General features: G+C 41.3%; 1 protein-coding gene across 3 annotated transcripts in view; it reads left to right on the top strand.

Moving 5' to 3' along the window:
- Positions 1-18,550, top strand: part of TTC7A (tetratricopeptide repeat domain 7A) — a 317,709-nt gene that overhangs the window by 188,189 nt on the left and 110,970 nt on the right. For all 3 annotated transcript variants that reach the window (XM_089529137.1, XM_089529136.1, XM_089529135.1), the window contains 2 exons: positions 701-798; positions 3,344-3,478. In XM_089529137.1, coding sequence (XP_089385263.1) covers positions 701-798; positions 3,344-3,478 — 233 coding nt within the window. The remainder of the gene's footprint in view (positions 1-700; positions 799-3,343; positions 3,479-18,550) is intronic.

The following is an 18,550-nucleotide window of genomic DNA, read 5'->3' as shown; positions in this document are numbered from 1 at the left end:
TAACAATAATATTAATAATCTGCCTCTCCCCATGGATTGAGGTGGGGAACAACAATAATTCACAAACACACTATATCAGTTAAAACCCATCAGTTAAAATACACATCAGTTTGAAAGGACAAATAAGATATACACATATTAAAACAATCAACATTTAAAATTCACAATTTTAACTATTAACCTATTAACAAATTAAAATCTCTAGATATCGGTCAGCTTTTAAAAATAACTCCTTGAAAAATTGTTTTAACTTTTGTTAATAAAACAAGTGGTATCCCAGATTCTTGATTTCTGACTGTCATTCTGGGTGTAAACAGGATCTTCACTCTTGTGCAACTAGGAAAGGAGCGTGAGCCAGATTTTCATCTGCAATAAACCATGCTTTCCTGAAATGTGTCAAATTGCCCGGAGTGCATCCCATCACCACCAGCATCACTATCCTATTCTGCCTTGCCAATTTGCTTTGTCAAAATGTCTTGCATGGTATTGCTACTGACACAACCAATTCCCATCCCTTTGACAGAACTCCCTCCCACCCTGCAGCGAATTTTGACAGCAACTATCTCATATGCACAGATGCTTCAGCTTTCAGAGCTGGTGGCAATTGGATCAGACTGATGCTCATTTCTAGGCCTGCTATACCCTGTGCTTTTCATAAGTGACCATCTATCACATAGCTGCCATTGTCATTCCCTTACAGTGATTCAGAGAAAGCAAGCAGCCTGACGGAGACACTGCCAGTCAAGAAGCATAACAGCATGTATCTCACTCTCCCTGATGCCCATGATACTGATTCTGGTAAGAAAAACAAAACATGACTTCTGGCAACCTAAATTCCATGCAGACTTGCACATGAAAGTAGACCATCCCTCCATCTACGATTTGACAAGTTACTCCCCCTGCACTTGTATGAGAGAAAGAGTACAGTAATTTTAATAAGGCACCCCAAAGTTTCTATCCATAGAGGAGACTGCCTGTTGCATCTCTAAATGAGTCATGTTGCTAATTTAGCATCCATCCATTCTGCCTCCTTAGTTCATCCTACTATTATCTCTAAATGGAGCATTCACTCTCTCCAGAATACTGAGATGCAGCAGAATGATCAAGCTCTAGAGGAGCTGTTTTATGTGTGTGTGTTCTTGTAAAAACTTCAAACCTAGGCTTGCCTGGTTTTTATCAACTGCCCAAGATAGAGATCCATGCAGAATTTTACGGAAAGGTATGGATCCTGTTCTATTCTGAGACAACTTCATTATTTGTTCCAAGAAATATCCCATGGGTAGGTAAGCCAAAATTAGTAAACTGAGGTTATCATCCTTTCTAAATATCCAGGCTCTGGAACTCTCTTCCCAGAGAAGTTAGACTGGCATCCTCCCTGCTTTCTTTGTGCTGACAGGTAAAGACTTTTCTGTTTCACCAGGCATTTGATGAGTGAATATATAAGGCCTGTCTCATCAAAACAGTGCACTGGATCCTGCTAATTGTTGTGCTTCTCTGTGTCTAATGATATATGCTTCAATCTGGTTTTAATTTTGTTGATTGTTTAATCTTGTTTTAACTTTGGTATTTCATTGTATGGTCCTAGTGTGCAGTATTGTACCCTTGAGTCCAAGGGTTCCAGGTTCACATGAAGTCTTGGTAGTGTGGGTTACTAATATTTGAACTTTTGGGTAATTTTTAATTAATTTTTTTACTTTAGATTTTTTTAATATATGGAATCACATAGTGGATATGGCTCTGTTTCCAAGCAGGTACCATTTAGATACTGGAATGCTGTTCCTGCGCAGTTCCTACACAGCTGGGAGGACATTTAAATGACTCATCTGCATCAGTAGGGGCTCGTTTATATCAGTATTTCTCTTGAGGAGTCAGCTCCCACCTATGCAGCTGGATGATTTAAATACAGTTTCAGCCATGCAAGAGCTGCTGGAACATCTGAAGGACACTGCAGGGTCACTGAGGATGTAGCAAAGAATCGTGTATAAATGTGTTTTCTGATCACAATTGCTCTTTTATGCCTCAGAAATACCTCTGTTACTATCCTGTTAAAGGTAATCCATAAGCAAACCAATGATCATGCCAAAAGAATGTCTGTCTTCTCTATTCAGTTAATATTCTACTATTGAATGACAATTTCGTTATTCCTGTGGAATGATGCCTTAATTGGTGGACAGAGTTTGGAAGCAGGCAATCTTCTAGAGCCAATAATCTTTTTATTTTCTTAGTTATGCCCATGGGATTAATCCTACATCATTGTATAGAGCTGTTTCCAAGAAATTCCTGCCCGCAGAAATTTTGCCATCCTGCTGAAGCCATCAGGTCACTGCTTGAGATGATAGTTAGGATGTTTTTTAAAGCAAAGGAAGAAAATGAGGGGGGAAATGGCTTTCTCATTTGGGACTGGGACTCTTCTGCATCAGAAATAACCTTGAGCATAACCCCCAACTTCAAATTTAAACAGAGCCAGTATTCTAGTCCTTATGTTTTCGAAGTTAGTCTTCAGGGTGTGGGAATAATATTGGGTCAATTTCAAAAGCAGAAGGAACTGCTGTACAAAATTTTTGGTAGTTGAGAAAAATAGCTCATTTCTCTTCCCTGCAACAAACAAGGCAAATAATACTATACTGGTTTGTTATAAATTGTGTGCAACAGCAAAAGAGTGGAGAAAATATGTGACTATATAGAGGTTTACATAAAGTACAGAAGTGGTAGAATTCACATTCTTCTGAAGTAGAATTTGGATTTCCCTTGTGGGGAGTTTTTTGTGTAACCCAGACTAACTAACTGCTTTTGGAATACTCCCAAAGTAGTTCTTATTGTTGACATGGCTTAGCAAAGTGGCAGAGAAATGAGCTCACCCCTCTCTGTTAGCTTGAGAAAAGTATTATGATTAAGGATATATCCACGCTATAGAAATAAAGCAGTTTGATGTGACTTTAACTGCCATGACTCTGTCCTACAGAATCCTGGGATTAATAGTTTGGTGAGGCATCAGACCTTTCTGACAGACCAGGCTGAATACCTCACCAAACTACAAATGCTAGGATTCCACAGGATGGAGCCATGCCAGTTAAAGTGGTATCAAACTGCTTTATTTCTGCAGTGTGGAAGAGCTGCCGGTCTTGAAGGATTCTTCAGAAGTTTTGCTTATATTTGGTTGGTTCAATACAAGTTCTTATCCACCTGTAGTTTTTTGTGGGTTTTTAAGGCTATGTGGTCATGTTCTAGAAGAGTTTCTTCCTGATGTTTTGCCAGCATCTAATCCACCTGATTGGGATTTGGGCACTTCCTTAAGGACCAGTGTGCCTTATTTTGTCTCATCAGTGTTGTGTATGCATTTCAGGTTCTCAGCGAGCCTCTTCCATCGCAGCTTCCCGGCTGGAACAAGCCATGTCTGAAGTAACCATGCCCAGTTGTGCCTTGAAGCAAGGGCCTATGCAGCTGTGGACTACTCTAGAACAGATTTGGTTGCAGGCTGGTAAGTCTTTTATTTTCTCTTTTAAAATAGTTCCATGTGTTGTGTTTGGTTTTAGAGTCTGACTCAGATGGCATAAATACTATTGCTGCAGATGTTTGTCACAGTTTTAACAGCATTTCATGTTGTGGATTGGGGATTCCATACCTTATTCCCCCCATACCTATAATCCACTGGACATGTTGACTGAAGGATTCTGGAAATTATAATACAAAATCTTTTGGAGGCTCTGGAAAAGATTGAAATGGGATTTACTACAGATCCGTACCAAAAAATGGTATGTAGGGGCAGTTGAGCAGTATGAAATATTAAGGACTCTTTCTTCTACTCAAAGTTTCATTGTCAGTTTGGCTGCTAGCTGTTACTGTTACCCTGTCGGAGCTTTTTTATATCACAGATCCTGTTGCATAAGCTGGCATCTATTCCTGCATCTTGCAGTACTGTATTATTTTAAGCCTTTTTCACTTGACTGCTATGCCCCACTCTCTTTGCCATTGCCGGTACTCTTAGCTAAGCCCATGCTTTACCAAATATGGCCACTCGCAGAAGAACTTGCTCTAGTAATTTGATCCTGGATTGGCTGAACGCCTTCAGCATATAGAGCCTTACAAACCTTCCCAGGTAGATGATTAAGTTATGTTCTGCAGTGCACATGCAAAGAGACAGCTGAAACATCTTGTCTCTTGGCATTTTTGCTTCAAATCTTCTGCAAAATTGAACGTGTCATTTCTGTCCCCCAGGAGCAAATTAGACATTTGCCCTTAAAGAAATATTGGAATGAACACACCATCGATGTTCAGTGTAGTTGGAATTGAGGACAGCATAACACAGTGAGCTAATGGAAAACATCTGTTCTCTCGTGTTGTGTGTGCACTAGGATCATTCATATATATTTATATCTATATATATCCCATCGCATAGAGTTTTTAATATATAGGGTTTTGAAATTGTCCTGGGAAACAGCATTTTCAATTCTGAAGGAAAAATGGTGAGAGAAAGACAGTCTTCTAAATGAGAAACTTCACAAGGTCAAGAGCTGAAATGTTTATCTCAAATGTGTCAGATTCTGCACAGCTACATTAGCAGATTCTGCTTTTTCTCCAGGGAATACCCATCAATGTGTAGGTCACCACTGGGAGTCACTCCCCCTTCCAGATATTCATACAGTACTCTTCAGTCTGTCTAATACTTTCACTTACAACTATAATGCTCTCCCTTATTAAATTTTTGTACTAGTTTTTGCTATTGCCAAAGAAAACAGTATAGCTTGAATAACCCCTCCCTGAGCAGATTGCTCTATGCTAGGGCACATGTGGGCTTTGTTGGCAGTGCAGTGAATAGGATAGCTTCCTTTCCAGAGCATGGAAAATTTCCGTTTTTGTACCAAAACTCCTAAAATCCCTTAGTCATCATGGTCACTGTACAGCCCCAGCATATATGTTTTCCAAACTCTATTCAGATCACAGGAGCCTGAAGTAGAGTCATAGGACCCAATCGCACTATACTGTTACAGTGCTATATTCAACTTTAACAGCCATGGCAACATCCTCTGGAATCCTGGGATTTGCAGTTTAGGGAGGGGCATTGAGAGAGCTCTTGGGCCTCACTAAACTACAAACCTTAGAATTCCACAGGCTGTTGCCATGGCAGTTAATGTGGAATATTGCGTTATAACAGTGTAGTGTTATAATTTAGATACCAATTTAGACCACAGTCTTAACCAGCCAAGAAGACCAAGGTTCCTGTGGAAGCTCTATTGAATCCAAATCCCTCCCAGTTTGGAAACACTGGGAATTATTTATAATTATTTCCCAGATCAGCTTTGTGGCAGACTTGTAGCTGTCTCTCTGGCTTGGAGGAGGTTTGTCAGCTTCTCCTTCACCTTGCTACATCTTCTCTTTTTTTGGCCCTTCTGTAGACATATATCACTGGCAAAATAGGGTTTTGATTGCAAAAAGGGATTTTTGATGGCAGAAGTGGTCTGTACCCAGTCCTTCATTACTACAGCCAGGACATTTTTTAGTGAGGGCTGCATTGCTTCTTAGGTTTATATTATTAAATTTGATGTTGTTGTGTTGTTGTTGTTGTGTGGCTTCAGGTCATTTCCAACTTATGGCGTACCTAAGGTGAAACCTATCAAGGGGTTTTCTTGGCAAGAGTTGTTCAGAGGTTTTCCATTGCCTTCTCCTGAAGCTGAGAGCATGTGACTTGTCCAGGGTCACCTAGAGGATTTCATAGCTGAACTGGGAATCGAAACCTGATCTCCAGAGTCATAGGAGTATATCACATGAGGCTTTTTGCAGGTCAGATCCAGGGTGACTCCTGGTTCAGCTATGCGAATTCACGTTACGTGAATGTTTTATCATACCTGGTTGCCCTTCCTTTGCCCTTCTGAATTGAGGGGGATCAAATCCAAGGCAAGTTACGTGATGCGGATTCATGCAAAGCAGAGTGAGTGCAAATTGTATTACCACAGCGGTGCATACCATGCGGATCCAACAATTCGAATTGGGACCCTTGCGCATGCACAGTGGGGGTCTGGATGCTGTCCTCCTTCCCTGCCCCCTCCTTAGCTGCCATCCTTCATTGGACTGAAGGAGCAGTCAGGGGATGATGGGATAGGTCGCAGGGGTTCACTGGAGCCAGGATTCGGATGCAGGAGCAGTCAGGGAATGATGGGATAGGTCTCAGGGGGTCACTGGAGCCAGGATTCAGATGCAGGAGCAGGCAGGGGATGATGGGGTGGGTGGCAGGGAATCACTGGGACCAGGATTCAGATGCAAGAGCAGACAGGGGATGATGGGATGGGTGGCAGGGGGTCACTGGGGCCAGGATTCGGATGCAGGAGAAGGCAGGGGATGATGGGATAGGTTGCAGGGGGTCACTGGAGCCAGGATCGGACTGAAGGAGCAGTCAGGGGATGATGGGATAGGTCTCAGGGTAGCAGAGAGGATGAGATGGCATGAAGGAGGAGGGGGGGATGAAGGAGCTGGACGCAGGGGGGCAAGGGGGGGCGACATTGGAGTGATCTTCCGCACCAAACCAATTCAAAGTGAAATTGAAGTGAGCTTGAAAGCGAATTCTGTGAATTCACTTTTTTTCCGATTTTACCAAAATGAGGAGTCACTTTGGAATCACTGCGGAAGCGCCACGGAAGGAGTGCCCATAGAAAGGAATCTCATCTGATAACATATTCATGTTATGACATGAATTCGCATTGTGGACCCACAGTCACCCCGGATCTGAGCTCCAAAAATCCCCCAAAACCTCAGTGTGATAAACACAATAGTCCAACACTCAAACCACTACACCACACTATCCCACTTTCCCTCCTCCAAAATAGGACTTAAAATGGCTAATGATGAAATGAATTAAACAGTACAAGTTAAAAACAAAAATGAGATACCTGAAGACAAACAAGCTTGCTCCAGCTTCTAGGTGGCAAAATGGGTAGATCAGAATATTAGAGGAAGCAATTTTAAAATGATTGCCAGAAACCAAGGAGGGGGAAGCTGCCTGAATCACTTGAGAAGTTGAGTGGATCCCTGGATCCTAAACTCTGTGTTCACATAATCCATCTGGTAGAAGGAATCAGCTTCTCTGCAATAATTCAGTGTTGTCAGCTCTTGTTTCTACCAGACTAACAGTATGTGTACTAGCTGGTGGAGGGTTGGATCCTGGGTGGTTTTTCTTGCTGAAATCCATTTTAAAAAGCCATTTCACTTTCAGAAACAGAAATCCAATTGTTTCTGCCTTGGTAGTGACAGGGAGAATGATTTTTGACATTCTTCTGGAAACCATCCAGTACTGCAGATTGGTTTAGCGTGAGCCAGCATGACTAAGCTGTGCTCCTTTTCATTGTACATCAATGCAAAATCAACATAGCATGCTCAGCAACAAAAGGCTGACAAAAGTAATGCAAGTCAAGGACTACCTTTGCATTTGTTCTGCATAGGACAGAAATTCCTCCATGGAGTATTTGCTGTTCTTTTCAATGTTTTACTCCAGTTTGACACTGTGTTAGTAGCAGAACTTGGAGAATTACTTCAAAAAAGGAATTAGTTACAGTTACTATTCTCTCTCTCTCTCTCTCTCTCTCTCTCTCTCTCTATATATATATATATATATATAATATATATATATATATATATATATATATATATATCTTAGCTAGTTACATTTTTTGTTACACATGTTAAACTACTACTTACTCACTATTCAAAAGTAACTAAATGCTTACTGTTAGTTAACTTTGTTAAAACATCTGAATGTTACAAGAAGCTGGCCAATGATTTAAAGCAGACTTACCAAAGGAAGCCACAAGCAATCTGTAATTATTTAAGTATCTGCAAAGCAGTTACAATCCACACCAAAAGACGTAAAGTTATCCTCATTGTGATAGAGTTGTAATGTAATTTAGTTACCGTATATACTCGACTATAAGTCGAAAAATTTATGCCTCAAAATGGGCTTCAGAATCCTGGGATAGACATATATAAGGGTCAGTCCCCCTTTCCAAGGCTGGGATCGCCAAAACCAGGAGAAAAAGAGAGAGTCCAAAGCTCCTTTGCAAGGCTGGGGTCGGAGGAAGGCAGGGGGAAAGAAATGGGGAGAGATGAGCCTTGCATCCCAAAGCTCCTTTGCAAGGCTGGGAGAAAGAGAAATAGGGGGAATCATGGGAAAGTAGAGTTGGAAGAGACCTCAAGTACCATCCAGGCCAACCCCCTGCCATGCAGGAACTCTCAATCAAAGCATACCCAACAGATAGCCATCCAGCCTCTGTTTCAAAACCTCCAAAGGAGGAGGCTCCACCACACTTTGAAGGAGTGTGTTCCACAGCTAACAGCTTTTACTGTCAGGAAGTTTCCCCTAAAGTTGAGGTGGAATCTCTTTTCCTGAAGCTGTCATATAGAGGAAAGGAAGTACTCAAGATATTTGGAAACTACACTCAGTATTTCATTTCAGCAAGTATCATTGATCTCTTAAACTCACCAGATCAGCCTTCTATCTCAAACCTCCTTTGCAAGGCTTTTTTCTGGCCAAAGCTGAAGGAATGGCAAGAGAAACAGAGAGGTGATAGGGGTTTGTTTAATAGTTAAAGATACCCTGGTGGGACACCCCAACCTTCTTGCTGAAGAAGTCTCCAATGGTCTGTTCTATTGCAATGCCTGACAGTAAAAAAAACAGCTCCGGCAGGGGCTTTTTTTGGTACTTCCCTTCCTTGGCAGACGGTGGCTGCTTCTCTGCTGCACCAGGAAAGCCTCAAAGGGCCACCGTAGTTCCTTTTTTCCATCCAGGCATTGCAAAAGGCCTCCAGAGAGAGTAGAGTGTTGGTGCTACTTCTGTGTTCTCTTCAGAGGGACAAAGATCTTACCTCTCTCTGCTGTACTTCTTTCACCACTGTACCTCTAGTACAGAAAGTCAGGCTTTTCCTTACTTTATTATATGTGTGTGATATTGCAATAAATCCAAGCAAAAGTCTCCCATCCATCCCACTGTTAAAACAGTAGGTACTTCAAAATAGGAAAATTAGCTTTTGCTCTCTACAAAACGAGTTGTGCAAAGAAAATGAGAGCTTCTTACACAGCATAATTCAAGCTAAAAGTGATTGAATATACAAAGGAAATTTATGGAAAGTTATAAAGGTACAGAAATTAATCACTGCTAGTTCTCTGGCACTGTTTTCTTTTGCTTCATCTTTTAGATCCTTTGTTACACATCCCTAAGTTTTACCCTCGACTTATCTAAGGGTCATATCAAAATCCAAGATTTTGGCCCCCAAACCTGCCCTCGACTTATACATGAGGTCGACTTATACATGAGTATATACGGTATGCCTTAGTTGGTGCAAAAAGGTATTCTTTACAAGTAACAAGTTTTTAGGTTGGTATCTTTCTTGTACAGTAGGAGAATAGCTATCCTCTGTCTTGGTTCTCTATAGGTTGTTGCTTGGAAGGCCTGGCCTTACAACAGCCTTTCAGCTTATCTGCACTATCACTTTTGTTCCAGCTGCTTCTTTCTCTTTCAGTCATTCTCCTCCTATATCATGGATGAGAAATGTGACATTCCAGATATTGTTAGGCTAGTGTGGACTAGATGTGAGTTTAGCAGCCTGCATACCCTGAAGAACAGTCAGCATGGTGTATTTTGAGCATTGGACTATGATTCTAGAGACCAGAGTTTGAATCCCTGCTCAGCTGTGAAACTCACTGGTTGTCCCTGGGCAAGTCACATTCTCTCAGCTTCAGAGGAAGGCAAAGGCAAACCCCTCTGAACAAATCTTCCTTAGAGTCTTTTCACCTTAAGTTGGAAACAACTAGAAGACATGCAACCAAAATAACCTAAAGTAATAAGATCCCATCTGCTCTTGAGAGCTAAGTGGCATCAGCCATGTTTATTATTTGGATGGGGTAGTATCCTTGGATGGGAAGGAACTGGCAAAACCACCTCTGAATATTCCTTGCATAAGAAAACCCTATGAAATCCATGGAGTTGCCTTAGGTCAAAAGGCAACTTGAAGGCACAGAGAGAGAGAGAGAGAGAGGCAATTATTATAAGGAACTACGTCTCCCAGCATTCCTCATAGTTGGACATGTTGTCCAGATTTATGGGGCTGCAGTCTATCTTCTGGAGAGCTAAATGTTTCCCCACCCTCTTCCACAGTTGATGTGTTACACTAGGACTTTGGGACACCAGGGTCTAGAGTCTGAATCCCTGCTCAGCTGTGGAAACCTTAAAGTCATTTCTGACTTATAGTGACACTAAAGTGAACCTATCATGGGATTTATTTGGCAAGATTTGTTCAGAGGGGGTTTGCCATTGACTTCCTCTGAGGCTAAGAGAGTGTAACTTGCCCAAGGTTATTCAATGGGTTTCCATGGCCGAGCCAGAATTCAAAACCTGGTCTCCCGAGTCATAGTTCAGCGCTCAAACCACTATACCACAGTGCCAACAGGCTTTATATAAATCTATGGTGTGGCCACATTTTGGAATATTGTGTTGTCCCAGTCACAATAAGAATATCATAGAACTGGAAAAAGTTACAGAAGACAGGAACTTAAATGATCAAGCCTGGTCCTTTTTTTCCTTCACTGAAACAGAATAATGACAGCTAGTGAGTGACATATCAAATTTTTAATATAAATATAGAGGTTCAGGCAACAGAATTGTCTGCAGTAGGTTCTTACCATACAAATGAAGACACCATATCATACAACACATGATTTATTTAACTGATTGCCCTAGGATATAGTGACAGCAGAGCTTGGAAAAGTTACCTGTTAGTACTAGTAGTCCTAGAATCTGTCTGGTAGGCCATCAATCTAAATTTCTTCTTTGGGGAGGTTTACACCTGGAGATGAGGAATTTGTGATTATCCTACTGTTTTGTAGCTCCAGCCCTCATCAGCCCAGTGAGCATGGCAAATAGTCAGCTGTGATGGGAGTTGTAGTCAATCATATCTAGAGAAGGCATGCATTTTCATATCTAGTCTACAGGGATTTCCCCCTGTGATGATGATGCTAATAATAATACAGCGCGCCCGCGTCATACGCCAGCGCGCTTTACGTGGACTTGAGCTTATGCGCTCAAGCTGTGGGGCGCGCGCAGGGCGGAAGGGGTGGCGCGTCCCATTCAATTGAATGGGCGTGCGCCCGTTGCGCCCCGCGCGCCGCCGCACTTCCATGCCACCGTGCACGAGCGAGCTTGAGCATAGGCGGAATTCGCCTTACGCGGAGGGATCCGGAACGGATCCCCGCATAAGGCGAGGGCCAACTGTAATAATAATAATAATAATAATAATAATAATAATAGGATTTATTTATATGCCACCCAGTCACTGGGAATCCGGGCGGCTTACAACAGAGGAGATAACAGATGGTTCCCTGCCCTCAGGTTTACAATCTAAAAAGACACAACACAAAAGGAGAAGGGAATGGTGAGAGGGAAGGGGATCAGGTCCAGCCCTCTGAGGCCTGGACCAAGGCAAATGGACTGGAGGGAGGTCTCTTCTTCTTCAGGCTAGCCCTGGTGGAGGTGGGCCTGCCTGGTCATCTCCCTCGCAGGCCGGAGGATGATAGTTATGGAGGGAGGAGTCTCTTATTCCAGACTAGCCCTGGTGGAGCTGGGCCTGCCTGGTCAACTCTCTCATAGGCCCGAAGATGACAGTTATGGAGGGAGGAGTCTCTTCTTCCAGGCTAGCTCTGATGGAGCTGAGTTTCAGGGTTACTTGATCTCCTGAGTAGATGAAGCTGTTTTCATTTTTCAGGAACAGATTGGCTTGCAGCCACAGTATAACCTGGAATGACCACATCAGAATCTGGGAAAGCAAGGGGAGGCAGAATAAGACATGGTAATTCACCATTCCCTTCTCTTTTTGTGTCATGTCTTTTTAGATTGTAAGCCTGGGGGCAGGGAACCATCTGTGATCTCCTCTGTTGTAAGCCGCCCGGATTCCCAGTGATTGGGCGGCATATAAATAAATCCTATTATTTTTATTATTAAATCTGAGCTGCTGCCATGCTGCAGAATTAATGCAGTTTGACATCACTTAAACTGTCTTGGCTCCTTCCTATGGAATCCTAAGATTTGTAGGTCGTGTTCCCACTATGATTTAAAGCAAATTGCTAATCGGGTTATATGACTGTCGTTTCCATTTGAGATCAGCTTATAGTGACCCTAAAGTGATCCTATTGTGATCAGTTTCAATCGCGATGAAGTGAGGCAAATGCAAAAAAACCCTTTTTCCTAGTTCTTTTTAAAATAATCGATTCTGATGCATGTTCAATAAGTGGGAATGAAGGATCTGAATCGCATCATTCTGCAGGAGAGGGGCTAATGAGAGAGGGGTGTTTACCATCCCTCCTCAGTTTTTGGTAGATCCACCATTCCTTCCCAGTGCTGTTTGTGATGTGGTGCATGATTTTTTTTTTAAATAAAATTGATAGAATATTTGATCCATTAATTTTGCAGCTACTTGCAATCAGTGAGGCAAGTAGTTGCAAAACCAATGAATCGATTCTTCTATCAATTTATTTTAAAAATATATATAAATGTAGTTCCCAAGGCAGGCTTCCCGGGCTGCTCCTTACATCACTGATGACGCACAGATGATTGACATGCATTTTGAAGCAGCGCAAACTAGTGGGGATGAGAATCATGCCAAAAAAAGAAGCGATTGCAAGGAAATAATGAAAAGATAGGCTTTCATAGTGGGAACGAAGGACCCTTTGGAATCAGTTTACCAACACGAAGCGAAGGTGACTTGCAAACTGGTTTAAATGTAAGTGGGAATGAGCCCATAGTGTGTTGTGGCAACAGAGCTCTCTGATAGAGAAGGCTAAATATCTCACAAAACTGCAAATTCCAGGATTCCATAACACTGAGCCTTGGCTGTTAGAGCAGTGCCAAAGTGCATTGATTCTAACCCAGGGCTTTTCTGCTTTTCTGTTTTTATTGTAATGTTTTTAACCGGTGTTTAGTGTTTTAAAATGTTGTAATGTCTTAAAATGTTGTAAACCGCCCTGATCTGAGGAAGGGCGGTATATAAATAAAATTTTTATTATTTATTTATTTAGCTGCAGCCTGTGATTTGTGTAGCTTTCAGCACTCATCAAGTTAAGTAACATTTGGCTCATGGGTAGCTTAAAACAAGGGTCAGCAACTACAAATAGGGCAGGGGCTATTTCCCCTTGCATGCCCATCCCATGTCTCATACTGTTACTCCTATCTTGATTAGAAATGATATGACATCATTCCTAATTATTCCTGACGTTTCAATATATTTAGGGAAATTGGGTTTGTGTGGGAAAATCAGTGATTTGGAACCAGTTTAGGCTGTTCAGGGGCAAAAAAACCAAAAAACTTGTGTGATGAAAAAATGGGGATCAGAGTGCTTTGAGGATGCAAAAGGGATCCCAGGGGTGGAACTTTCGCCATTGACCCAAAAATATATTGCCCACTCTTTGTGCAAGTGTTTATTCACAGTCCCTGCATGGTTGCCTGGAGGTGATGTTCACCTCCAGATGATCAAGTGAGTGGAGATGTGCATGCCTGATCAAACAGTTCCTCTTTCTCCTAGTCTGATTTATGTTGAGCCCTCTGTATATTAGTCCCATAGATGAAAAGTGCTTCTGATTCAACAGTAAGCAGAATGAATGACTAATAGGAGCATAAAATTTAATTTCTTGGAAGCACATGTTTATTGTAAGCCTAAATAACCTCCCTTTGTCATATCATTTTTCTTCTTTGTTGGCTTCGCATGAGTCCTGTTCTGTTCAGCTTTCTAGCCCATCACCTGCTTTCCTTCTTCTTCATGCCAGGAAGATTCTGCTTCTGTCAAGCTGTTTTATTTTACTTTTTAATGTTTAAAAACAATAAGGGCAGAGCTGCTTTTCAACAGTTTTTAAACTTAACTCTGTGCAAATTAAACCACCCACGCCGCCTCTTATTGATGATCTTTCTGCTTACAGATACAAGGGCTGGGGTTTAAATATGTCCTGCTGCCATGAATATGCTTTGTTGTTCTCATTTAGATCCAGTCTTGTCATGCTCCTGGTTTTTAATGCCCCCCTTTCCCATTTAGCAGCTACAACAGAAAGGGATTTATAGACGTGCACAGATTCATTGCAACTGAAAGACTAGAAAGTATTCTTCAGCTCTTGCATTCAAGAGGTGCACATTTCTCCATTTCACCCTCTTTTTTGGGAGATGGGTGACTAGAAGTATATTTTCGGTTGCTAATAGATTGACAAATATGGTAATACCCTTATGCAATATTCCTCCTCTGAGCCTCATTCATTTCCCAGCTCACTTGAGATATTTTAATGCATCTGCCTAGTTTTTAGGCATGTCAGTTAGGTCTACCGATTTCACGCTCAAAAGTCTGCCAGATGTTATAAGCACCTCTCTGAAAATGGACCACACAAAATGGAAAGTTTTGAAATGTGCCTGAAATTTATTTGAACCTTTGAAGGATGGGGTTTCAGGTTACTCTCTGTGACATAGGATGGCTTCTGTTGCTTCTGTATGATCATCTAATATATATATTAGAAATGATACAGAAAGGCTATATGGATGATATATATATATATATATATATATATATATATATACCAATTGATGATAGCAAAAACATGTCTATTATACTCAAAATAATTACTTTGAAACATGTTTTGGAGCCATTTTTTTTCAAGCCAGCCATCATGTTGGAACATCCAGAAATGCAAAAATGAGTGGATAAATAAGCTATGGTCCACACATTAGCCTAAAACGGTTAGAAAGTCCCCTGTCTATTCCTGCAGAATCTGGACCAGGGGTAGGCAATCTTTTTGAGCCGGGGGCCGGGTTGCTGTCCCTCAGACAACTGGGGGGCCGAAGCCAAAAAATAAATAATTAAATAATTTTTTAAAAAAATTAAATATATAAATAAACTAGGACAAATGTAGGACAAAATTTTCAAATGGAAGACACTTTTTTAAAAAAATGGAGGACACGCAAAAAAATTTGCTGATTTTTAAAAAAATGTTAACATAAATGCATGTTTCTGAGGCTTCTATAGACAATTGCCCCCCCAAAGGCCCCGGCGGCAATCGGCGGCGGGACTGGGCTGGGGCCGGTCCCAAGGCCTCGCCGGGCCGCATTCGGCCCGCGGGCCGCAGGTTGCCTACCCCTGATCTGGACCATGAGAGAACTTTGTACCACATTGCCAGATTTTAACAGCGGCACCAAAAGAACCCTCCTCACAGGTGCACTGTGGACACACATTTCTTATTTTTAATCCAAATTGTTTTTCCAGAATCCTGATTTGGTAAAACAGACAGACAAACAAAAGGGTTAGCCCTCTGCAGTTCTAGGGCCCATTCACAACACACAAGTGTAGCAATGTGATTCCACTTTAACTGCCATGGCAACATCCTGTGGAATTCTGGGGGTTGCTTTCTTTGGCTGAGGATTCTAAATAGGCCTCCCTGAATGGCAATTCCCAGAATTCCATAGGCTAGAACTATGACAGTTAAAGTGGAATATACTGTATATATCCATGTATAAGTCTAGAAATTGTAGTGCAAAAAGTGACCCAAAAAACCTGAGTCAGCTTTTTCATGGCTCAGTGTAAGTACTACACTTTAACTCTTATTTAAAAAGGAGCCATCCCCTGGTAAAAGGCAAGACTGTAATCTGTCCTAAAAGCACTGCCCCCTCAGCTCTCTCATCCTGCCAATCTTTAGTGTGACCATAAACAGTTATAGCTACTGGAATTTTGTAAATCCGTTGGCATTGTTTTTCTTTGCTTCATCCTTTAGAATCCCAAACTTTGGTTCTCCAGATGTTTTGGACGTCAACTCCCAGGATTCTTGGCTTTTGGCCATGGTGATTGGGGTCTCTGGGAGTTGAAGTCCAAAACACTTGGTGGACCAAAGTTTGGGAATAATTTCTTTAGATCCTTTGTTAATGGTGCACAGCATTTTTATCCTTCTTGTTACACGGTTTTAAATTATGGGTGTTCTTACATGATAAGTCATTTATTGTTTTTAACTTTGTTTTCAGGTGTTTAGTTGTGTCTTCTTTTAATCTCATTATAAACTGCCTTGTTGTGTGTGTGGTTTATAAAATAAACAAATACTGTTAAGCAGCACTAGCTTCATGAAGTATCTGCACTGCAACAATGCAAGAGCAGACTACCATAAATGTATTATTTATACTGAGACAGTTCACCCTGACAAGGGAGCAACGAGAAGAAAAACCTAGAATTAAGGTTGCCAGAATGAAAACTGGAGATGACTCCTTTATCTTTAATGGTTGTATAGGAATTTCAGTACATGTTGCCTGCCATACAACCATTGCAACACCTGCTGAAATTCTCTCTTCAACATAACTATTAAAAATACAGGAACTGTCTTCTATTTTTACTGTGGCAGCCCTAACTAGAACAGTTTCCATGAAGCACTGTGAATTTGGTGTACAGCCCACAAATCATTTAGTAAACTGCTCAATAAAGCTACAGATTTATAAGCAGCTATGAATAGTGACTTGCTGTTGTTGTTCATTGCCTTTGTGTTGACCACAACTCATGGCAACCCTTTCAATAAGATATCTCCAACTGTTCTGCTTAGGTCCTGTAAATTCAGACCCATGACCTCCGCTGATTGAGTCTATCCATTTATAGGCAGCTGTCTTCCTCTCATTCTGCTGCCTTCTATCTTCCCTAGCATTATTGTCTTTTCTAGCGAGTTGTGCATTCTCATTATGTGGCTAAAGTATGACAGCCTCAGTTTTGTCATCTTGGCTTCCAGGGAGTGTTCAGGCTTGATCTGTTTAAAAATCCATATATTTGTATGTTTGGCCATCCACAGCACTCTTCTCCAGCACCACATCTCAAACGAGTTTATTTTCTTCCTGTCGGCCTTCTTCACTGTCCAGCTCTCACATCCATACGTGGTGATAGGGAATATAATGACTTGGACAATTCTGACGTTAGTGTTCTGTTGTATATCTTTACATTTTAGGTAGGATCTTGTCTAGTTCTTTCATGACTGCTCTTCTTATTCCTAGTATTCTTATTTATTGACTGTATTCTCCATTCTTATCAGTGTTTGATGCGGAGTACGCAAACTCTTTAACTGTTTTGATTTCCTCATTATCTAGGTTGAACCTATGTAGAACCTCCATGGTCTTTATTTTTGCTTTCTTTATGTTCAGCAAGCAGTAAGCCTGCCTTTGCACTTTCTTTGTTTGCCTACCTTAGTAATTGTTCCAAGTCTGTGAAGTTTTCTGCTAGTAGTATGGTGTCATCTGCATATCTTAGATTGTTGATGTTCCTTTCTCATATCTTCATTCTTCCTCCTTCTAATGGCATTTAAAAGACTAAATACATTTAAAACTGTAGAATGGAAAACATGTTTGATGATTCTACAAAAAGAAAGACTGGAGAATGGGCATGGCAGTAAACTTATGGAGAACTGATATCAAGATGGTAATGGTGATAGTGATGAGTGACATCAGGTATCACTGGATATTTGTTGTAGCTGCCAAGCATAGCATGGATCGTTCCAGCCAGTAATGGATTTGGATTTCCTCTGCTGTCTTCTGCTAGGCCAAGATGAGCAGAAGTCCAACTTGCAACCATTTACTTTTGTGCTCCCACCTATTATTTTTGTCCCTGAAACCATCTGAAAGCATATGGTAACTTTTCTGCATCACAGGTGGTTGTGTGAATCATGATATTGCTGTTTCCTGAAGACCAACAAGTGCAACGTTATTCACTCAGTGCCTTTGAATACAATTTCACCCATGCTGTGCTTTGTAAGAAACACATCCTTGTGCTTTCATATGCCTGGAGGTAGCAGCAACGTGTCAGATCCTGGGGAGAAAGAGTGAGCAAGCCAAGATTTAGGACTTTAATAAAATTTCTCTTGTTGGAGATTACTGTGATGTGCATGCCATGTAAACACTCCTGGCATTAACTGTAGTTAATAACACTTTGGAGGCTGATTGGCTCAGGCATTTTACTGCTGAAACAAGACAGAGAATTGCAATCATCACACCAAAACCCAAAGAATTTATTTCAGCTACAGGGAGCAAAAAGGTTACTTCACAGTGTCCTTCTTGACACTTTAAGTCATTGCCAGCAGGACCTCACCTTAGAATTCTCTCACATAGCAATCAACTTAATAGATAGCCTTTATGTTACGGCAACATAGTGCCCACAGTCACACCTAGAAAGCTGCTGTAGCCCTGAGCTGAATCTACACATGTAAAATATTGCATTTCAATCTAAAGATACAGGCTTCATCCAAATCTGATAATAAATTAGCATTTCCTCCAGCATTTCACAGGTAAAACCCCTGGATTTTTGTGGTCAAATAACAGCAGAGTGTGGTTAAGAGGGCAAAAGTTATTAATGAAGAAGAAAAGCAACAGTTTGCTTGTGCTTAAGTGTACAAGATTCTTCCTCCTCCTGTTCTTTCCCACTGCTGAGTTAATTGTGTACAAACCTTTGAATTCAGTTTGCCCCAAACTGAAGTACTGTAAGCAAGGATGAAGGTGAGAAATTGGAGAAGAGAAACTAGAACATTTTAA

Source organism: Sceloporus occidentalis, unplaced genomic scaffold (genome assembly GCF_023333645.1).
Source record: "Sceloporus occidentalis isolate IW3139 unplaced genomic scaffold, rSceOcc1.0.p SCAF_6, whole genome shotgun sequence".
NCBI lineage: Eukaryota > Metazoa > Chordata > Lepidosauria > Squamata > Phrynosomatidae > Sceloporus > Sceloporus occidentalis.
The sequence above is the reverse complement of the archived record's forward strand: the minus strand, read 5'-3'. Positions and strand labels throughout refer to the sequence as shown.